Source organism: Oncorhynchus nerka, linkage group LG8, assembly GCF_034236695.1.
Source record: "Oncorhynchus nerka isolate Pitt River linkage group LG8, Oner_Uvic_2.0, whole genome shotgun sequence".
In the NCBI taxonomy this organism is placed as follows: domain Eukaryota; kingdom Metazoa; phylum Chordata; class Actinopteri; order Salmoniformes; family Salmonidae; genus Oncorhynchus; species Oncorhynchus nerka.
Window position 1 is genome coordinate 15,920,958 of NC_088403.1, and position 23,441 is coordinate 15,944,398.

Here is a 23,441-nt window from a genome sequence, read left to right on the forward strand (position 1 = left end):
CCTACCTGACACCCTAGACCCACTCCAATTTGCTTACCGCCCTAATAGGTCCACAGACGATGCAATCGCAATCACACTGCACACTGCCCTAACCCATCTGGACAAGAGGAATACCTATGTAAGAATGCTGTTCATCGACTACAGCTCAGCATTTAACGCCATAGTACCCTCCAAACTCGTCATTAAGCTCGAGACCCTGGGTCTCGACCCCGCCCTGTGCAACTGGGTACTGGACTTCCTGACGGTCCGCCCCCAGGTTGTGAGGGTAGGTAACAACATCTCCACCCTGCTGATCCTCAACACTGGGGCCACACAAGGGTGCGTTCACAGCCCTCTCCTGTACTCCCTGTTCACCCATGACTGCGTAGCCATGCACGCCTCAAACACAGTCATCAAGTTTGCAGACGACACTACAGTGGTAGGCTTGATTACCAACAACGACGAGGCGGCCTACAGGGAGGAGGTGAGGGCCCTCGGAGTGTGGTGTCAGGAAAATAACCTCACACTCAACGTCAACAAAACAAAGGAGATGATCGTGGACTTCAGGAAACAGCAGAGGGAGCACCCCCTATCCACATCGATGGGACAGTAGTGGAGAAGGTGGGAAGTTTTAAGTTCCTCTGCATACACATCACGGAAAAACTGTAATGGTCCACCCACACAGACAGTGTGGTGAAGAAGGCGCAGCAGCACCTCTACAACCTCAGGAGGCTGAAGAAATTCGGCTTGTCACCAAAAACACTCACAAACTTGTACGGCAACTGCTCCACCCTATAACCGTAAGGCTCTCCCGAGGGTAGTGAGGTCTGCACAACGCATCACAGGGGGCAAACTACCTGCCCTCCAGATCTTCTGCCTGTTCACCCCGCTATCATCCAGAAGGTGAGGTCAGTACAGGTGCATCAAAGCGAGGAGCGAGACACTGAAAAACAGCTTCTATCTCAAGGCCATCAGACTGTTAAACAGCCATCACTAACATTGAGGGGCTGCTGCCAACAGACTGTCATTGACACTGACCCAACTCCAGCCACTTTAATAATGGGAATTGATGGGAAATGATGTAAATATATCACTAGCCACTTTAAACAATGCTACCTTATATAATGTTACTTACCCTACATTATTCATCTCATATGCATACGTATATACTGTACTCTACATCATCGACTGCATCCTTATGTAATACATGTATCACTAGCCACTTTAACTATGCCACTTTGTTTACTTTGTCTACATACTCATCTCATATGTATATACTGTACTCGATACCATCTACTGTATGCTGCCCTGTACCATCACTCATTCATATATCCTTATGTACATATTCTTTATCCCCTTACACTGTGTATAAGACAGTAGTTTTGGAATTGTTAGTTAGATTACTTGTTGGTTATCACTGCATTGTCGGAACTAGAAGCACAAGCATTTCGCTACACTCGCATTAACATCTGCTAACCATGTGTATGTGACAAATAAAATTTGATTTGATTTGATTTGAACAAGTCAGCACCACAGGAGTAAATGTAAGTTGGCTTTTCATAGCCGATCATTAAGAGTATCTCTACCACTCCTGCTCTAGAGAGTTGAAAACAGCAGGTCTGGGACAGGTACCACGTTCGGTGAACAGGTCAGGGTTCCATAGCTGCAGGCAGTACAGTTGAAACTGGAGTAGCAGCACGGCCAGGTGGACTGGGGACAGCAAGGAGTCATCATGCCAGGTAGTCCTGAGGCATGGACCTAGGGCTCAGGTCCTCCAAGAGAGAGAGAGAAAGAAAGAAAGAAAGAAAGAAAGAAAGAAAGAAAGAAAGAAAGAAAGAAAGAAAGAAAGAAAGAAAGAAAGAAAGAAAGAAAGAAAGAAAGAATGAGAGAGAGCATACTTAAATTCACACAGGACACCGGATAAGACAGAAGAAGTACTCCAGATATAACAGACTGACCCTAGCTCCCCGACACATAATCTACTGCAGCATAAATACTGGAGGCTGAGACAGGAGGGGTCAGGAGACACTGTGGCCCCATGCAATGATACCCCCGGACAGGGCCAAACAGGAAGGATATAACCCCACCCACTTTGCCAAAGCACAGCCCCCACACCACTAGAGGGATATCTTCAACCACCAATTTACCATCCTGAGACAAGGCCGAGTATAGCCCACAAAGATCTCCGCCACGGCACAACCCAAGGTGGGGCGTCAACCCAGACAGGAAGATCATGTCAGTGACTCAACCCACTCAAGTGACGCACCCCTCTTAGGGACGGCATGGAAGAGCACCAGTAAGCCAGTGACTCAGCCCCTGTATTAGGGTTAGAGGCAGAGAATTCCAGTGGAGAGAGGAGAACCAGCCAGGCAGAGACAGCAAGGGCGGTTCGTTGCTCCAGAGCCTCTCCGTTCACCTTCACACTCCTGGGCCAGACTACACTCAATCATATAACCTACTGAAGAGATGAGTCTTCAGTAAAGACTTAAAGGTTGAGACCGAGTCTACATCTCTCACATGGGAAGGCAGACCATTCCATAAAAATGGAGCTCTATAGAAGAAAGCCCTGCCTCCAGCTGTTTGCTTGGAAATTCTAGGGACAATTAGGAGGCCAGCGCACGTGTAGGTATGTACGGCAGGACCAAATCAGAGAGATTGGTAGGAGCAAGCCCGTGTAATGCTTTGAAGGTTAGCAGTAAAACTTTGAAATCAGCCCTTGCCTTAACAGGAAGCCAGTGTAGGGAGGCTAGCACTGGAGTAATATGATCACATTTTTGGTTCTAGTCAGGATTCTAGCAGCCGTATTTAGCACTAACTGAAGTTTATTTAGTGCTTTTCCGGGTAGCCGGAAAGTAGAGCATTGCAGTAGTCTAACCTAGAAGTGACAAAAGCATGGATACATTTTTATGCATCATTTTTGAACGGAAAGTTTCAGATTTTTGCAATGTTACGTAGATGGAAAAAAGCTGTCCTTGAAACAGTCTTGATATGTTCATCAAAAGAGAGATCAGGGTCCAGAGTAACGCCAAGGTACTTCACAGTTTTATTTGAGACGACTGTACAACCATCAAGATGAATTGTCAGATTCAACAGAAGATCTCTTTGTTTCTTGTGACCTAGAACAAGCATTTCTGTTTTGTCCGAGTTTAAAAGTAGAACGTTTGCAGCCATCCACTTCCTTATGTCTGAAACACAGGCTTCTAGCGAGGGCAGTTTTTGGGCTTCACCATGTTTCATTGAAATGTACAGCTGTGTGTCATCTGCATAGCAGTGAAAGTTAACATTATGTTTTCGAATGACATCCCCAAGAGGTAAAATATATAGTGAAAACAATAGTGGTCCTAAAACAGAACCTTGAGGAACACTGAAATTTACAGTTGATTTGTCAGAGGACAAACCATTCACAGAGACAAACTGAAATCTTTCCGACAGATAAGATTTAAATCAATCACTTGCCCGTGTAGACCAATTTGGGTTTCCAATCTCTCCAAAAGAATGTGATGATCGATGGTATCAAAAGCAGCACTAAGGTCTAGGCGCACGAGGACAGATGCAGAGCCTCGGTCTGATGCCATTAAAAGGTAATTTACCATCTTCACAAGTGCAGTCTCAGTGCTATGATGAGGTCTAAAACCAGACTGAAGCATTTCGTATACATTGTTTGTCTTCAGGAAGGCAGTGAGTTGCTTGTTCAAAATGTTTTGAGAGGAATGGAAGATTCGATACAGGCCGATAGTTTTGGTAGGCTTGATTACCAACAACTGCATCTTGCCTCTGCCGTTTGGCCATTACTCATTCATATATTTTTATGTACATATTCTTACTCATTCCTTTGCACTTGTAAGGTAGTTGTTGTGACATTGTTAGGTTAGATTACTTGTTAGATATTACTGCATGGTCGGAACTAGAAGCACAAGCATTTCACTACACTTTCATTAACATCTGCTAACCATGTGTATGTGACAACAAATATTTGATTTGATTTGATTTGTCTGTGTATTGCACTACTTTTAACCAGGGCCCATAGGGCAGGTCGTGGCTCCCATAGGGCTCTGGTCCAAAGGAGTGCACGATGTATGGAGTAGGGTGCCATTTGGGGTGCAGCTTGGCTCTCCTCTCAGCTCTCTAGTCAAAGGGGTTAACCTAATCTGTGGGGCAGTGGTCTGATGGAACTGTGTCGTATGGCCCCTTTCCTCACAAGTCTCTGCTGTGATCTGAAAACATGCGTAGGTCCAAGAGGCGGCGGACGCGACAGATGCACACGGGCAAAGTGCAATGATTCATCTTATCAAGAGGGCCTGTCTTACCCCGTCTTCTCTGCCAGGGCATGAGATTGCTTCCTGTCAAGTGTTTGGGTTGGCTGATGGAGCCCTCTGATTAGATCAAGCCACTATGGAGGCCTTAAGAGGGATGGAACTTGTTTCAGTGCGGGGAGCATTGGGCCAAACACTCAGCCAGGAGGGACGGCGTCAAACCTCCACGCACCACAAAGTAGGATTTATATGGTGGTGTGCTTTCCACGTGCTAATGCTCCCTAAACTAATTTGGCCTACTAAGTGTGTTTAGAGTGTTTACATCAGATGGAATGGAAGCAGCATCTCTTTTTTTGCATTTTGATGCCTGTCATTCATAACTTGTGTGTGTGTGAGAGAGAGGATGTGTGTATGCGTGTGTGTGTCTCTCTCTCTGTGTGTGTGTGTGTGTGTGTGTGTGTGTGTGTGTGTGTGTGTGTGTGTGTGTGTGTGTGTGTGTGTGTGTGTGTGTGAGAGAGAGGATGTGTGTATGCTTGCGTGTGTGCGTGTGTGCGTGTGTGTGTGTGTGTGTGTAGAGAGAGAGAGGATGTGTGTATGTGTGCGTGTGCGTGTGGCTCATGGGTAGGAAGGAAGGAAGCATCATGGGAAGGAAGGAAAGAAGAATCATGGGTAGGAAGGAAGAAAGCATCATGGGAAGGAAGGAAAGAAGCATCATGGGTAGGAAGGAAAGAAGCATCATGGGTAGGAAGGAAGGAAGCATCATGGGAAGGAAGGAAGGAAAGAATCATCATGGGTAGGAAGGAAGGAAGCATCATGGGAAGGAAGGAAAGAAGCATCATGGGTAGGAAGGAAGGAAGCATCATGGGAAGGAAGGAAAGAAGAATCATGGGTAGGAAGGAAGGAAGCATCATGGGAAGGAAGGAAAGAAGAATCATGGGTAGGAAGGAAGGAAGCATCATGGGAAGGAAGGAAAGAAGAATCATGGGTAGGAAGGAAGGAAGCATCATGGGAAGGAAGGAAAGAAGAATCATGGGTAGGAAGGAAGGAAGCATCATGGGTAGGAAGGAAGGAAGCATCATGGGAAGGAAGGAAAGAAGAATCATGGGTAGGAAGGAAGGAAGCATCATGGACGCCAGTCTTCTTGTTTTGTGTTCATGAGAATGGCAGGAGAAAGAGAAATAGTATAAGTTATAGTTTGAGCTTTATAACTCATACAATAACATATACTATTTCTAAAGATACATTAGATATTTATTAGTAAAGTTGTTACTTTAAAAGGAGGATATTCCCCATTTTGAGGACCAGTTTACACACTTAACCCGGCTGTTGTTGATACAGCCGCACAGTTTTTCTGGTCAAAGTGGTGTTGTGGTTAGGGGGAAGTGTGTTATGAATCTGCTCATTATTATGTTGAAATAGATGCAGTAGAAAAACGTGAGGGCTTTTGTGAAACTCTGGAAAGTAAAGATGTTGTCTGGAACAGATGGTGCTGTGGAACATTGTAAATCACTGAACATCTGAGCTTCTGTCCATTGTATGGCTCCCGTGCCTGCCTCCTAAAATGGTAAATGTGCTTCACGATTTCATGTTCTGTTGCGGCCTTGACTATTCACTTGGCTCGCTCTAGAGATCCATTATTAAATAGCTAGTACCTCGGTTCTGTAACAATGAATGCTTGTTAACTTTGCAAAGTAAATTCAGGGGTTTTCATTTATAGTTTCTCTCAGTTGCCTGATGCCTTTTTAGAACTTGTCCTCCTGGTGAAAAAAATACAGAAAGTTTATGAATAAAATAAAGTCACGTTCTGGAATAGACATAAATAATACATGTGAAAAGGCTGCATGCAACCAGTGACTGCCAGGATGAATGCACAGATACACTTTATGAGTGCAGAATGACGTTCTGAGACTGCATGAGTCATAGGCTGCGTTCCAAATGGAACACTATTCCCTAGATAGTGCTCTACCAGAAACGCATACAATTCAAAACAAGGGAGGGTGTGAAACCACTTCCTCTGAGCTCTAGGAGAGATGGAGGGAGAGCGATGGAGGGAGGAGAGGAGCAAATTGTGCACCTCTCTGGACCCAGCTCCATTTGCACATACAAACACAAATGCATACGCCCGCGCACACAGTCTACACATCTGGGTCAAACAGACTGAAGTTTGTCTGACAAGGAAATCAGGTCTGGCTGCAGTGGACATTCTGAAGTAAATTGTTTTGTGTAGCGACCATGCTGTTGACATTCATACATACAGTGGCTACTTTTAGGGCAAAGCTGAAAGCCTTCCACTGAAGAATACACTAATTCATTGAATGTTTCACGGTAGTCATAAAAACATGGATAGGGATGCATGTAAACCAGAAAGGTCACAATCTCTGCCACTGAGGCTGTACAACATAGTCCCAATGAAATCAATCCCCCTGGCGTCTCCCACTTCCTCTGGCTCGTCCATAAAGACAAGGTTTTGGTCAGTAAACTAGACCCAGGGTGTCACGTGTTCTCCCTCTCCAGCCTCTAGGTCACCAGGCTGCTCGTTATGGCGCACACCTGTCACCATCGTTACGCGCACCTGCGCGTCATCAGACTCACCTGGACTCCATCACTTCCCATTGTTTCTGTTTCAGTTTGATGTCTGTGTTCTGTTAGTGTTTCTTGTTTTGTATTATGGTCTGTTTATTTGATTAAAAAACTCACTCCCTGAACTTGCTTTCCAACCCTCAGGGCATATCGTTATACAGGGGTTAATGAATAGAACCAATGAGGGCTATTTAGTCATCCCTGTCTCTGCTTGACTTTGCCGTGGGGGCACTGTGCAGACCCTGAGATATGTTTTGTGAGTGACAGAGAGATTTCAGCTCGTGAAGACTGAAACAGAGGTATAGGCAGTGGACAGAGAGACTGATTAAAGAATCTTCACTGTGTCTCACCAACAGCTGATGTTTAATTAAAAGGTGACTCATTCCTAGGAATATATATCCTTCTATGTCTCGGTCACTGTCTCTCTCTCTCTCTCTGCATCGATATTGTAACGGCTCTCGTCGAAAAGGAGTGGACCAGAGCGCAGCGTGGAAAGTGTTCATGATTTTTATTTTCAAAAAACACTCAAACAAAATAACAAAAGTGAAAACGAAAGAGCACAGTTCTGTCAGGTACAGACACTAAACAGAAAACAAGACCCCACAAAACCCAAAAGGAAAATAACAACTTATATGTGATCCCCAATCAGAGGCAACGATAGACAGCTATCTCTGATTGGGAACCACACAAGGCCAAAAACAAAGAAATAGAAAACATAGACTTTCCCACCCGAGTCACACCCTGACCTAACCGAACATAGAGAATAAAAAGGATCTCTAAGGTCAGGGCGTGACAGATATTTTGGTTAAAATCACACAATTGCTTTATTATTTAGGGGGTTTTCTGGACTAATATAAGGTTGACATTCACCACATGTAAAAAATAATGTTTTTTATTGTCTATTATATTAGAAAATAATATACTTCAAGGATTTCCTCTTTAGCTACATTCAACTGAAATATTTGTTATTGACTAACCTATAAGCTGAATTCCCTTGTGCCACTCTGCTCATCTAAAGCAATGTGTACAGACTAGTTTTCGAGAGACAATCTGAACTGACCTGAAGAGGTAGTCTGAGTCCATTACACAGAGGATGTGGGCTTGTGCTGTGTAGAACGACAATTCTATACCGCTTTCTACTCAGTCATTGGGGCTGGATTGTAAATCTGTAATGTGGAGGACAAGGGCTGTATTTCCATACTAATTGGTGTCTTATGACCCAAAGATCTGATGTGATTGGTCAAAAGACCAAATAGTGGAGAGGAAAAACATCTGAATTGTGCTACCTGTTTAAACGCAGACAATGAGATCCCTCAATCAAGTATTTGTTTTTGTATATGGCTTTTTAGAAATATATTTGTTACAATTTGTGACTCACGTGCTGAACAAAAACCCAGCCTGATCCTTTCTCTGTTTGAGCTCTTACCTACTCCATACGGTCATGCAAACCAAACATGGCATGACAGGGTGGAAAGGAGTGGCATGATGGCAGAAACAGCCTGGTACCCACTACCAGGCTACCAAATGGACTGGACAGATCTTTCCTCATCCACTCAACAGGATGACACCTCATTCACTTCAACACACTTTATAACAGTGACTGAATGTTTTTTAAGACTTGAATAGTGTAAGCCCTTCTGCATCAATGAACGTTCACCGATAGGTTTGAGGGAATGAGTGGGCCAGTCAGCAGGTTTAACTGCATTAAGACTGCCAGGCCACAGCCCAGTGAGCCACTAGCTGGGTTTATTGCTAGTAATAATAGATTGTTCTCTCTCTCTCTATGGAGTGTATTGTATTCGATGAAGGTGATGTTAATTAACGTTGCTATGGTTCTCCCTCCCTCCCTCCCTCCCTCCCTCCCTCCCTCCCTCCCTCTCCCCTCCCTATCTCTCTTCTCTATTTCTTTCTTTCTTTTTTCTCTCTCTCTTTCTTTCTCTCTCTTTCTTTCTCTGTGTGATGAGTGAATAAATTAATGAGTAAATAGAAGGTTATCCAGATTGCATATATTGTGCTTTATGAGCTGCAATGACACAACAGAGTTTGACATTCAAAAGTCTCTCTAATTCCCTCTCTCTCTAATCTCCCCCCTCCCTCTCTCTCTAATCTCCCCCCCTCTCTCTCCTTATCTCATCTCCTCTTCTCCAGTTTGTGGCCTTTGCCTCCTTGTTCTTCATCCTGGTCTCGATCACCACCTTCTGCCTGGAGACCCATGAGGCATTCAACACCATCACCATCATCAACAAGTCTGAGGCGGTGCTCAACGGCAGCCTGCCAGACCTGGGTCCTGATTACATTATCGAGACGGATCCAGCTCTCACCTACGTGGAGGGTGTCTGCGTTCTTTGGTTCACCCTGGAGTTCATGGTGCGTGTCATCTTCAGCCCAGACAAGCTGGAGTTTGTCAAGAGCCTGCTCAACATAATCGACTTTGTGGCTATCCTGCCTTTCTACCTGGAGGTAGGCTTAAGCGGACTGTCATCTAAAGCAGCTAAGGACGTCTTGGGCTTCCTCAGAGTGGTAAGGTTTGTCAGGATCCTGCGTATCTTCAAGCTGACGCGACACTTCGTGGGGCTGCGGGTCCTAGGTCACACCTTGAAGGCTAGCACCAACGAGTTCCTCCTCCTCATCATCTTCCTCGCCCTGGGTGTGCTTATCTTCGCCACCGCAATCTACTACGCCGAGCGCATCGGCGCCAACCCCAACGACCCCACGGCTGGCGAACACACCATGTTCAAGAACATCCCCATCGGCTTCTGGTGGGCCGTGGTCACCATGACCACGCTGGGTTATGGTGACATGTACCCGCAGACATGGTCGGGCATGCTGGTGGGCGCGCTGTGCGCCCTGGCGGGCGTGCTGACGATAGCCATGCCTGTGCCCGTCATCGTCAACAACTTTGGAATGTACTACTCGCTGGCCATGGCCAAGCAGAAGCTTCCCAAGAAGAGGAAGAGGCACATCCCCCAGGTCGCACTGGGGGGATCCCCAACCTGCCTCAAAGTAGACCTCAACACCACCTGCAACAGCCCCCAGGGGGACATCTGCAACATGCAGGGGAGCAGGGTGCTGGAGCGCAACCAATCAGGTGAGACCGCCAGCACACCACCATTGTATCTTAAGGTGGAATTTGTCAGGTGGTTAGGGGTTATTCATGTATAGACAGAAGGGGGGGGGGGGATCTATAAGGGGTCTCATTCAGGTGGAAAACAGTGGCCTTTTAACAGACAGGGTTCACACATGGTTTTCCTCTTGAGAGACTCTAGCACCACTGATGTCCTTAGAATGTTTTGTACTTCTGTTGCCACGGAGATAAGAGAATGATGCGAAAGGAATTGATGGGTCGGAGATGAGACTGATTGCTGTGAAATATTTCTTCACTAATAAGATTTTGGACGAAAACAGAAAAAGCCTTTGACTCTTAATAAGGTTTTAAAGTAGGGATTGTTCATTTGTGACTTGACTGTCGGTGGACGTTTTTCCCCTGCAGCCGTTCATCTGTAAATCACTCTGACACATCTGATATTGATGGAAATGAGTGTTGACCCTTGTCTCCTTAGTTTCTTTGAACTATAATCCAGAAATTCCTCAGGGTATGCACATGCTCTGGTTTCTTTGCAATATGTTGCTTTATTAGATGTGAAATATTAACATTTAATAAGTTCAGAACTAGACATGCTTTAATAAATGTATTCGAACACAGATTAAATCTTTTGAGAAGCCAGCATGATTTTCTTTTTTTGAGGGGGGGGGTGCGGGTAATTTGAAATGCAGACAATAGCATTGGCTATTTATTCTTAACATGCTGTGTGCAATCAAATGGTATGCTGAATTCAAAGTGGAATTGTTTTAATAGATTAATCCTAACTAAGCCTTTTCATTATAAGATGTGATAAATGCTAAATTTCAGCCTGTTTTGTTTTGACATTGGCAAGCTCTTTTATAGGCAGACACTAGGTGCGTTGACACCATCGATTGGGGTCCTGTCTATTTCACCTTTGACCCTTGTCCCCCAGCGCGCCTGGTCCTCGTGGCATTTGGCAAGCACTCTTGATGTGGGAGGCTGTTTGATGTGTCCTGATTCGATCCCTTGACCTGCCTTTTCTCGCCCCCTCTTCCGCCCTACCACCCTTAACCCCTCCTCCTGCCCCTCCTCCTCTCTCCCTGCGGTCACCAGTGCTGTCAGGGGACGGCAGTGGAGGCAGTGATCTCACCATGTCCCCCAGCACAGAGGAGAGGGTCCCCATGCGCAGGTCCAGCACCCCAGAGCAGGAGCGGAGGAGTGGGGGGACATGCTTCCTGCTGACTGCCAGTGACTACACCTGCCCTGCCGACGGTGGGGTCAGGAAGACAGGTACTGCACCACCCCTCTGGCTCAGGATCTTTATGCATGTGCATCAGCACCCGTCATCATGGACGTGTCTATTTTCATGGCTTTTGTTTGGTTTTGAAAGGCATGGCAAATGTCAATGTCATGTTCTTCCATTTATCCATGATCCATGATTCATTGTTACATCATTATTGGGAATTCATAAATCATCATTCATTAACGGTGATTCATAACTAAATCATTTAGGCGTTTCTGTCATTGCTCATTCAAGGCCGTGGGGCTTCATTTGTGGTATCGGTCACTAAAATACCGCCACCAAACCTAATCCACTAGTCTAGCTTGTGTGATAAGGGATATCTACTGCTACATTCAGTTGACACTACTCACCCCTTGGGATATGGACAACGATCAGATGATCCACGAAAAGTCTCCTTCCTGTATCTGCCCACATGTTGAATTCCTCCCAGGAAAAGGGAGGAAGACAGAGGCCCTCGTCTGCTAATGTAATCCAGCCTGAGGCTATAGGGGGATGTTGCAGTGGCGCAGTCCTGTAGTGTGTCTATGGAAAGGTCATGTTGTGTGGTGACCCAGTCTTCCCACCACTGTGCCCTAAAGGTCATCTGGAAGGTAGTATCCATCTGCAGCAACAGACAGAGCAGACAAAGTGCGCGACAAACCTTCTATCTTTGAAAGGCATGCTAAATGCCGTCACTAAAATGTAGGCTAAAGAACACAACACAGAACAATACTAAACACTAGACAAATAGAAATAATAGAAATAGAATGTACAGGTGATGCCTGTGTTGACTTAGAATGACCTGCTGTTTGTACAGGTGAAGCCTGTGTTGAGTTAGAATGACCTGCTGTTTGTACAGGTGATGCCTGTGTTGAGTTAGAATGACCTGCTGTTTGTACAGGTGCCTGTGTTGAGTTAGAATGACCTGCTGTTTGTACAGGTGCCTGTGTTGATTTAGAATGACCTGCTGTTTGTACAGGTGATGCCTGTGTTGAGTTAGAATGACCTGCTGTTTGTACAGGTGATGCCTGTGTTGAGTTAGAATGACCTGCTGTTTGTACAGGTGCCTGTGTTGACTTAGAATGACCTGCTGTTTGTACAGGTGATGCCTGTGTTGAGTTAGAATGACCTGCTGTTTGTACAGGTGATGCCTGTGTTGAGTTAGAATGACCTGCTGTTTGTACAGGTGATGCCTGTGTTGAGTTAGAATGACCTGCTGTTTGTACAGGTGCCTGTGTTGACTTAGAATGACCTGCTGTTTGTACAGGTGCCTGTGTTGACTTAGAATGACCTGCTGTTTGTACAGGTGATGCCTGTGTTGAGTTAGAATGACCTGCTGTTTGTACAGGTGATGCCTGTGTTGAGTTAGAATGACCTGCTGTTTGTACAGGTGCCTGTGTTGACTTAGAATGACCTGCTGTTTGTACAGGTGATGCCTGTGTTGAGTTAGAATGACCTGCTGTTTGTACAGGTGATGCCTGTGTTGAGTTAGAATGACCTGCTGTTTGTACAGGTGATGCCTGTGTTGAGTTAGAATGACCTGCTGTTTGTACAGGTGATGCCTGTGTTGAGTTAGAATGACCTGCTGTTTGTACAGGTGATGCCTGTGCTGAGTTAGAATGACCTGCTGTTTGTACAGGTGATGCCTGTGCTGAGTTAGAATGACCTGCTGTTTGTACAGGTGCCTGTGCTGAGTTAGAATGACCTGCTGTTTGTACAGGTGATGCCTGTTTTGAGTTAGAATGACCTGCTGTTTGTACAGGTGCCTGTGTTGAGTTAGAATGACCTGCTGTTTGTACAGGTGCCTGTGTTGAGTTAGAATGACCTGCTGTTTGTACAGGTGATGCCTGTGTTGAGTTAGAATGACCTGCTGTTTGTACAGGTGCCTGTGTTGAGTTAGAATGACCTGCTGTTTGTACAGGTGATGCCTGTGCTGAGTTAGAATGACCTGCTGTTTGTACAGGTGCCTGTGTTGAGTTAGAATGACCTGCTGTTTGTACAGGTGCCTGTGCTGAGTTAGAATGACCTGCTGTTTGTACAGGTGCCTGTGTTGAGTTAGAATGACCTGCTGTTTGTACAGGTGCCTGTGTTGAGTTAGAATGACCTGCTGTTTGTACAGGTGATGCCTGTGTTGAGTTAGAATGACCTGCTGTTTGTACAGGTGATGCCTGTGCTGAGTTAGAATGACCTGCTGTTTGTACAGGTGATGCCTGTGCTGAGTTAGAATGACCTGCTGTTTGTACAGGTGCCTGTGTTGAGTTAGAATGACCTGCTGTTTGTACAGGTGCCTGTGCGGAGTTAGAATGACCTGCTGTTTGTACAGGTGCCTGTGTTGAGTTAGAATGACCTGCTGTTTGTACAGGTGCCTGTGTTGAGTTAGAATGATCTGCTGTTTGTACAGGTGCCTGTGTTGAGTTAGAATGACCTGCTGTTTGTACAGGTGATGCCTGTGTTGAGTTAGAATGACCTGCTGTTTGTACAGTTGCCTGTGTTGAGTTAGAATGACCTGCTGTTTGTACAGGTGCCTGTGTTGAGTTAGAATGACCTGCTGTTTGTACAGGTGATGCCTGTGTTGAGTTAGAATGACCTGCTGTTTGTACAGGTGATGCCTGTGTTGAGTTAGAATGACCTGCTGTTTGTACAGGTGCCTGTGTTGAGTTAGAATGATCTGCTGTTTGTACAGGTGCCTGTGTTGAGTTAGAATGACCTGCTGTTTGTACAGGTGATGCCTGTGTTGAGTTAGAATGACCTGCTGTTTGTACAGGTGATGCCTGTGTTGAGTTAGAATGACCTGCTGTTTGTACAGTTGCCTGTGTTGAGTTAGAATGACCTGCTGTTTGTACAGGTGCCTGTGTTGAGTTAGAATGACCTGCTGTTTGTACAGGTGATGCCTGTGTTGAGTTAGAATGACCTGCTGTTTGTACAGGTGATGCCTGTGTTGAGTTAGAATGACCTGCTGTTTGTACAGGTGCCTGTGTTGAGTTAGAATGACCTGCTGTTTGTACAGGTGCCTGTGTTGATTTAGAATGACCTGCTGTTTGTACAGGTGATGCCTGTGTTGAGTTAGAATGACCTGCTGTTTGTACAGGTGATGCCTGTGTTGAGTTAGAATGACCTGCTGTTTGTACAGGTGCCTGTGTTGACTTAGAATGACCTGCTGTTTGTACAGGTGATGCCTGTGTTGAGTTAGAATGACCTGCTGTTTGTACAGGTGATGCCTGTGTTGAGTTAGAATGACCTGCTGTTTGTACAGGTGATGCCTGTGTTGAGTTAGAATGACCTGCTGTTTGTACAGGTGATGCCTGTGTTGAGATAGAATGACCTGCTGTTTGTACAGGTGCCTGTGTTGAGTTAGAATGACCTGCTGTTTGTACAGGTGATGCCTGTGTTGAGTTAGAATGACCTGCTGTTTGTACAGGTGATGCCTGTGTTGTGTTAGAATGACCTGCTGTTTGTACAGGTGCCTGTGCTGAGTTAGAATGACCTGCTGTTTGTACAGGTGATGCCTGTTTTGAGTTAGAATGACCTGCTGTTTGTACAGGTGCCTGTGTTGAGTTAGAATGACCTGCTGTTTGTACAGGTGCCTGTGTTGAGTTAGAATGACCTGCTGTTTGTACAGGTGATGCCTGTGTTGAGTTAGAATGACCTGCTGTTTGTACAGGTGCCTGTGTTGAGTTAGAATGACCTGCTGTTTGTACAGGTGATGCCTGTGTTGAGTTAGAATGACCTGCTGTTTGTACAGGTGCCTGTGTTGAGTTAGAATGACCTGCTGTTTGTACAGGTGCCTGTGTTGAGTTAGAATGACCTGCTGTTTGTACAGGTGATGCCTGTGTTGAGTTAGAATGACCTGCTGTTTGTACAGGTGATGCCTGTGTTGAGTTAGAATGACCTGCTGTTTGTACAGGTGGTGCCTGTGTTGAGTTAGAATGACCTGCTGTTTGTACAGGTGATGCCTGTGTTGAGTTAGAATGACCTGCTGTTTGTACAGGTGATGCCTGTGTTGAGATAGAATGACCTGCTGTTTGTACAGGTGCCTGTGTTGAGTTAGAATGACCTGCTGTTTGTACAGGTGATGCCTGTGTTGAGTTAGAATGACCTGCTGTTTGTACAGGTGATGCCTGTGCTGAGTTAGAATGACCTGCTGTTTGTACAGGTGATGCCTGTGTTGAGTTAGAATGACCTGCTGTTTGTACAGGTGCCTGTGTTGACTTAGAATGACCTGCTTTTTGTACAGGTGCCTGTGTTGAGTTAGAATGACCTGCTGTTTGTACAGGTGCCTGTGCTGAGTTAGAATGACCTGCTGTTTGTACAGGTGCCTGTGTTGAGTTAGAATGACCTGCTGTTTGTACAGGTGCCTGTGTTGAGTTAGAATGACCTGCTGTTTGTACAGGTGCCTGTGTTGACTTAGAATGACCTGCTGTTTGTACAGGTGATGCCTGTGTTGAGTTAGAATGACCTGCTGTTTGTACAGGTGATGCCTGTGTTGAGTTAGAATGACCTGCTGTTTGTACAGGTGCCTGTGTTGACTTAGAATGACCTGCTGTTTGTACAGGTGCCTGTGTTGAGTTAGAATGACCTGCTGTTTGTACAGGTGATGCCTGTGTTGAGTTAGAATGACCTGCTGTTTGTACAGGTGATGCCTGTGTTGAGTTAGAATGACCTGCTGTTTGTACAGGTGCCTGTGTTGAGTTAGAATGACCTGCTGTTTGTACAGGGTGCCTGTGTTGAGTTAGAATGTGCTGTTTGTACAGGTGATGCCTGTGAGTTAGAATGACCTGCTGTTTGTACAGGTGATGCCTGTGTTGAGTTAGAATGCCTGCCTGTTGAGTTAGAATGACCTGCTGTTTGTACAGGTGATGCCTGTGTTGAGTTAGAATGACCTGCTGTTTGTACAGGTGCCTGTGTTGAGTTAGAATGACCTGCTGTTTGTACAGGTGTGCCTGTGTTGAGTTAGAATGACCTGCTGTTTGTACAGGTGATGCCTGTGTTGAGTTAGAATGACCTGCTGTTTGTACAGGTGCCTGTGTTGAGTTAGAATGACCTGCTGTTTGTACAGGTGCCTGTGTTGAGTTAGAATGACCTGCTGTTTGTACAGGTGATGCCTGTGTTGAGTTAGAATGACCTGCTGTTTGTACAGGTGATGCCTGTGTTGAGTTAGAATGACCTGCTGTTTGTACAGGTGATGCCTGTGTTGAGTTAGAATGACCTGCTGTTTGTACAGGTGATGCCTGTGTTGAGTTAGAATGACCTGCTGTTTGTACAGGTGCCTGTGTTGAGTTAGAATGACCTGCTGTTTGTACAGGTGCCTGTGTTGAGTTAGAATGACCTGCTGTTTGTACAGGTGATGCCTGTGTTGAGTTAGAATGACCTGCTGTTTGTACAGGTGCCTGTGTTGAGTTAGAATGACCTGCTGTTTGTACAGGTGCCTGTGTTGAGTTAGAATGACCTGCTGTTTGTACAGGTGATGCCTGTGTTGAGTTAGAATGACCTGCTGTTTGTACAGGTGATGCCTGTGTTGAGTTAGAATGACCTGCTGTTTGTACACCTGCTGTTTGTACAGGTGCCTGTGTTGAGTTAGAATGACCTGCTGTTTGTACAGGTGATGCCTGTGTTGAGTTAGAATGACCTGCTGTTTGTACAGGTGATGCCTGTGTTGAGTTAGAATGACCTGCTGTTTGTACAGGTGATGCCTGTGTTGAGTTAGAATGACCTGCTGTTTGTACAGGTGATGCCTGTGTTGAGTTAGAATGACCTGCTGTTTGTACAGGTGTGCCTGTGTTGAGTTAGAATGACCTGCTGTTTGTACAGGTGATGCCTGTGTTGAGTTAGAATGACCTGCTGTTTGTACAGGTGATGCCTGTGTTGAGTTAGAATGACCTGCTGTTTGTACAGGTGTGCCTGTGTTGAGTTAGAATGACCTGCTGTTTGTACAGGTGCCTGTGTTGAGTTAGAATGACCTGCTGTTTGTACAGGTGCCTGTGAGTTGCCTGCTGTTTGTACAGGTGATGCCTGTGTTGTAGAATGACCTGCTGTTTGTACAGGTGATGCCTGTGTTGAGTTAGAATGACCTGCTGTTTGTACAGGTGATGCCTGTGTTTGTACAGGTGATGCCTGTGTTGAGTTAGAATGTTAGAATGACCTGCTGTTTGTACAGGTGATGCCTGTGTTGAGTTAGAATGACCTGCTGTTTGTACAGGTGATGCCTGTGTTGAGTTAGAATGACCTGCTGTTTGTACAGGTGATGCCTGTGTTGAGTTAGAATGACCTGCTGTTTGTACAGGTGATGCCTGTGTTGAGTTAGAATGACCTGCTGTTTGTACAGGTGATGCCTGTGTTGAGTTAGAATGACCTGCTGTTTGTACAGGTGCCTGTGTTGAGTTAGAATGACCTGCTGTTTGTACAGGTGCCTGTGTTGAGTTAGAATGACCTGCTGTTTGTATGCCTGTGTTGAGTTAGAATGACCTGCTGTTTGTACAGTGTGCCTGTGTTGAGTTAGAATGACCTGCTGTTTGTACAGGTGATGCCTGTGTTGAGTTAGAATGACCTGCTGTTTGTACAGGTGCCTGTGTTGAGTTAGAATGACCTGCTGTTTGTACAGGTGATGCCTGTGTTGAGTTAGAATGACCTGCTGTTTTGTACTGTGTTGAGTTAGAATGCCTGTGTTTGTACAGTTAGAATGACCTGCTGTTTGTACAGGTGATGCCTGTGTTGAGTTAGAATGACCTGCTGTTTGTACAGGTGCCTGTGTTGAGTTAGAATGACCTGCTGTTTGTACAGGTGCCTGTGCTGAGTTAGAATGACCTGCTGTTTGTACAGGTGCCTGTGTTGAGTTAGAATGACCTGCCTGTTTGTACAGGTGCCTGTGTTGAGTTAGAATGACCTGCTGTTTGTACAGGTGCCTGTGTTGAGTTAGAATGACCTGCTGTTTGTACAGGTGATGCCTGTGTTGAGTTAGAATGACCTGCTGTTTGTACAGGTGATGCCTGTGTTGAGTTAGAATGACCTGCTGTTTGTACAGGTGATGCCTGTGTTGAGTTAGAATGACCTGCTGTTTGTACAGGTGCCTGTGTTGAGTTAGAATGACCTGCTGTTTGTACAGGTGATGCCTGTGTTGAGTTAGAATGACCTGCTGTTTGTACAGGTGATGCCTGTGTTGAGTTAGAATGACCTGCTGTTTGTACAGGTGATGCCTGTGTTGAGTTAGAATGACCTGCTGTTTGTACAGGTGCCTGTGTTGAGTTAGAATGACCTGCTGTTTGTACAGGTGATGCCTGTGTTGAGTTAGAATGACCTGCTGTTTGTACAGGTGATGCCTGTGTTGAGTTAGAATGACCTGCTGTTTGTACAGTGTGCCTGTGTTGAGTTAGAATGACCTGCTGTTTGTACAGGTGATGCCTGTGTTGAGTTAGAATGACCTGCTGTTTGTACAGGTGGTGCCTGTGTTGAGTTAGAATGACCTGCTGTTTGTACATGCCTGTGTTGAGTTAGAATGACCTGCTGTTTGTACAGGTGATGCCTGTGTTGAGTTAGAATGACCTGCTGTTTGTACAGTGATGCCTGTGTTGAGTTAGAATGACCTGCTGTTTGTACAGGTGCCTGTGTTGAGTTAGAATGACCTGCTGTTTGTACAGGTGATGCCTGTGTTGAGTTAGAATGACCTGCTGTTTGTACAGGTGATGCCTGTGTTGAGTTAGAATGACCTGCTGTTTGTACAGGTGCCTGTGTTGAGTTAGAATGACCTGCTGTTTGTACAGGTGATGCCTGTGTTGAGTTAGAATGACCTGCTGTGTGACCTGCTGTTTGAGTTAGAATGACCTGCTGTTTGTACAGGTGATGCCTGTGTTGAGTTAGAATGACCTGCTGTTTGTACAGGTGCCTGTGTTGAGTTAGAATGACCTGCTGTTTGTACAGGTGCCTGTGTTGAGTTAGAATGACCTGCTGTTTGTACAGGTGATGCCTGTGTTGAGTTAGAATGACCTGCTGTTTGTACAGGTGCCTGTGTTGAGTTAGAATGACCTGCTGTTTGTACAGGTGATGCCTGTGTTGAGTTAGAATGACCTGCTGTTTGTACAGGTGCCTGTGTTGAGTTAGAATGACCTGCTGTTTGTACAGGTGATGCCTGTGTTGAGTTAGAATGACCTGCTGTTTGTACAGGTGATGCCTGTGTTGAGTTAGAATGACCTGCTGTTTGTACAGGTGATGCCTGTGTTGAGTTAGAATGACCTGCTGTTTGTACAGGTGCCTGTGTTGAGTTAGAATGACCTGCTGTTTGTACAGGTGCCTGTGTTGAGTTAGAATGACCTGCTGTTTGTACAGGTGATGCCTGTGTTGAGTTAGAATGACCTGCTGTTTGTACAGGTGATGCCTGTGCCTTGAGTTAGAATGACCTGCTGTTTGTACAGGTGATGCCTGTGTTGAGTTAGAATGACCTGCTGTTTGTACAGGTGATGCCTGTGTTGAGTTAGAATGACCTGCTGTTTGTACAGTTTGTGCCTGTGTTGAGTTAGAATGACCTGCTGTTTGTGCCAGAATGACCTGCTGTTTGTGCCTGTGTTGAGTTAGAATGACCTGCTGTTTGTACAGGTGATGCCTGTGTTGAGTTAGAATGACCTGCTGTTTGTACAGGTGCCTGTGTTGAGTTAGAATGACCTGCTGTTTGTACAGGTGATGCCTGTGTTGAGTTAGAATGACCTGCTGTTTGTACAGTTTGTGCCTGTGTTGAGTTAGAATGACCTGCTGTTTGTACAGGTGATGCCTGTGTTGAGTTAGAATGACCTGCTGTTTGTACAGGTGATGCCTGTGTTGAGTTAGAATGACCTGCTGTTTGTACAGGTGCCTGTGTTGAGTTAGAATGACCTGCTGTTTGTACAGGTGATGCCTGTGAATGACCTGAGTTAGAATGACCTGCTGTTTGTACTGTTTGGTGCCTGTGTTGAGTTAGAATGACCTGCTGTTTGTACAGGTGCCTGTGTTGAGTTAGAATGACCTGCTGTTTGTACAGGTGATGCCTGTGTTGAGTTAGAATGACCTGCTGTTTGTACAGGTGATGCCTGTGTTGAGTTAGAATGACCTGCTGTTTGTACAGGTGATGCCTGTGTTGAGTTAGAATGACCTGCTGTTTGTACAGGTGATGCCTGTGTTGAGTTAGAATGACCTGCTGTTTGTACAGGTGCCTGTGTTGAGTTAGAATGACCTGCTGTTTGTACAGGTGATGCCTGTGTTGAGTTAGAATGACCTGCTGTTTGTACAGGTGATGCCTGTGTTGAGTTAGAATGACCTGCTGTTTGTACAGGTGATGCCTGTGTTGAGTTAGAATGACCTGCTGTTTGTACAGGTGATGCCTGTGTTGAGTTAGAATGACCTGCTGTTTGTACAGGTGCCTGTGTTGAGTTAGAATGACCTGCTGTTTGTACAGGTGTGCCTGTGTTGAGTTAGAATGCCTGTGTTGAGTTAGAATGACCTGCTGTTTGTACAGGTGCCTGTGTTGAGTTAGAATGACCTGCTGTTTGTACAGGTTAGAATGCCTGTGTTGAGTTAGAATGACCTGCTGTTTGTACAGGTGCCTGTGTTGAGTTAGAATGACCTGCTGTTTGTACAGGTGATGCCTGTGTTGAGTTAGAATGACCTGCTGTTTGTACAGGTGATGCCTGTGTTGAGTTAGAATGACCTGCTGTTTGTACAGGTGATGCCTGTGTTGAGTTAGAATGACCTGCTGTTTGTACAGGTGATGCCTGTGTTGAGTTAGAATGACCTGCTGTTTGTACAGGTGCCTGTGTTGAGTTAGAATGACCTGCTGTTTGTACAGGTGTGCCTGTTGAGTTAGAATGACCTGCTGTTTGTACAGGTGATGCCTGTGTTGAGTTAGAATGACCTGCTGTTTGTACAGGTGCCTGTGTTGAGTTAGAATGACCTGCTGTTTGTACAGGTGTGCCTGTGTTGAGTTAGAATGACCTGCTGTTTGTACAGTTGAGTTGCCTGTTTGAGGTGTTAGAATGACCTGCTGTTTGTACAGGTGATGCCTGTGTTGAGTTAGAATGACCTGCTGTTTGTACAGGTGCCTGTGTTGAGTTAGAATGACCTGCTGTTTGTACAGGTGATGCCTGTGTTGAGTTAGAATGACCTGCTGTTTGTACAGTGATGCCTGTGTTGAGTTAGAATGACCTGCTGTTTGTACAGGTGCCTGTGTTGAGTTAGAATGACCTGCTGTTTGTACAGGTGATGCCTGTGTTGAGTTAGAATGACCTGCTGTTTGTACAGGTGCCTGTGTTAGAATGACCTGCTGTTTGTACAGGTGCCTGTGTTGAGTTAGAATGACCTGCTGTTTGTACAGGTGCCTGTGCTGAGTTAGAATGACCTGCTGTTTGTACAGGTGCCTGTGTTGAGTTAGAATGACCTGCTGTTTGTACAGGTGCCTGTGTTGAGTTAGAATGACCTGCTGTTTGTACAGGTGCCTGTGTTGAGTTAGAATGACCTGCTGTTTGTACAGGTGATGCCTGTGTTGAGTTAGAATGACCTGCTGTTTGTACAGGTGATGCCTGTGTTGAGTTAGAATGACCTGCTGTTTGTACAGGTGATGCCTGTGTTGAGTTAGAATGACCTGCTGTTTGTACAGGTGCCTGTGTTGAGTTAGAATGACCTGCTGTTTGTACAGGTGCCTGTGTTGAGTTAGAATGACCTGCTGTTTGTACAGGTGAATGCCTGTGTTTGAGTTAGAATGACCTGCTGTTTGTACAGGTGCCTGTGTTGAGTTAGAATGACCTGCTGTTTGTACAGGTGCCTGTGTTGAGTTAGAATGACCTGCTGTTTGTACAGGTGATGCCTGTGTTGAGTTAGAATGACCTGCTGTTTGTACAGGTGATGCCTGTGTTGAGATAGAATGACCTGCTGTTTGTACAGGTGCCTGTGTTGAGTTAGAATGACCTGCTGTTTGTACAGGTGATGCCTGTGCTGAGTTAGAATGACCTTCTGTTTGTACAGGTGATGCCTGTGTTGAGATAGAATGACCTGCTGTTTGTACAGGTGATGCCTGTGCTGAGTTAGAATGACCTGCTGTTTGTACAGGTGATGCCTGTGTTGAGTTAGAATGACCTGCTGTTTGTACAGGTGCCTGTGCTGAGTTAGAATGACCTGCTGTTTGTACAGGTGATGCCTGTGCTGAGTTAGAATGACCTGCTGTTTGTACAGGTGCCTGTGTTGAGTTAGAATGACCTGCTGTTTGTACAGGTGCCTGTGTTGAGTTAGAATGACCTGCTGTTTGTACAGGTGCCTGTGTTGAGTTAGAATGACCTGCTGTTTGTACAGGTGGTGCCTGTGTTGAGTTAGAAGTCATTACCATACTGTATAGTGTCTTCAAAATAACCTTTTTGTTGGAATGAGAAATTACATTTTGGGCCTAATGAACGTTTAGGCCTAAATCGTGCTTCACTGTCTTAATTCCCAAGCTTTATCTCTGTCATCTAGAGCAGTTAATGATGTGTTAATCTGTTCTACACTGTAATATGGAACTCCGTTACGCTTTGGCTAATTGCCTCTTATCAGAAGTGAACTGCCTCTCCAGAAGGCAATCTAAATCTCATGCTTACACTGGGTCTGCTGTATGGCCTGGCAATCAACCCACTCCTCTGTGTGTAATTGGAGGACATGGTTATAACTGTCATTTGGGGTTAATGTTAATTATAGCATTATTACTATAGGATACTTTTAACTGTTGCAGGAGTCTTTTCTTATTTTGATTCATTCTATGGTTCACATTGTTATGGTTGATTAATTGATTTGATATTGACTTAGAGCAGCTCTGATGTCTGCACAGTTAATGCTCCTGTTTAACTCAACCATCCATTACATGGAGACACACACAAAGCCAGTCAGTAAATCTCTCTGGGGTACCAACTCATAAACCTCACAGCCCCCCACGTGTTGACCGGGACAGTGCTCAGCCCACCTGGGTCTTGAGGCAATCTGCCAGGCGTGAGACAACCCTGGGCCTCCCACCACCTGGTCCCGTGCCCACCACAGGGCGACTCTGCTTCATCATGGGCTATGGAACAGTTGGGTGCCACAAGGCGAGCGTCCAGCTGTGCCCTCGTCTCAGCCTCCTCAGCCGGCGGTGGCGGTCGCAGCAGTGCAGCGGTTAATGCATAAAACATGAGGTCCTTTCTAGTCCCCGGCACTACCTGTCGGCACAAGCTGAAGCTGCCCTTTGTTCTGGCAGCTCGGCTGGTTCTGAAGCGGACTCATTTGCGCGCCGTCCCTTTTGAGTAAACGCTGAAACAAATGGATCCAT

The 23,441-nt window shown here is 45.6% G+C and overlaps 1 protein-coding gene across 1 annotated transcript in view; it reads left to right on the plus strand.

Moving 5' to 3' along the window:
- Window positions 1–23,441, plus strand: part of kcnc2 (potassium voltage-gated channel, Shaw-related subfamily, member 2) — a 122,013-nt gene that overhangs the window by 90,076 nt on the left and 8,496 nt on the right. The window contains exons 2-3 of the mRNA XM_065021424.1: window positions 8,961–9,900; window positions 10,990–11,166. Of these exons, the coding sequence (XP_064877496.1) occupies window positions 8,961–9,900; window positions 10,990–11,166 (1,117 nt within the window). The remainder of the gene's footprint in view (window positions 1–8,960; window positions 9,901–10,989; window positions 11,167–23,441) is intronic.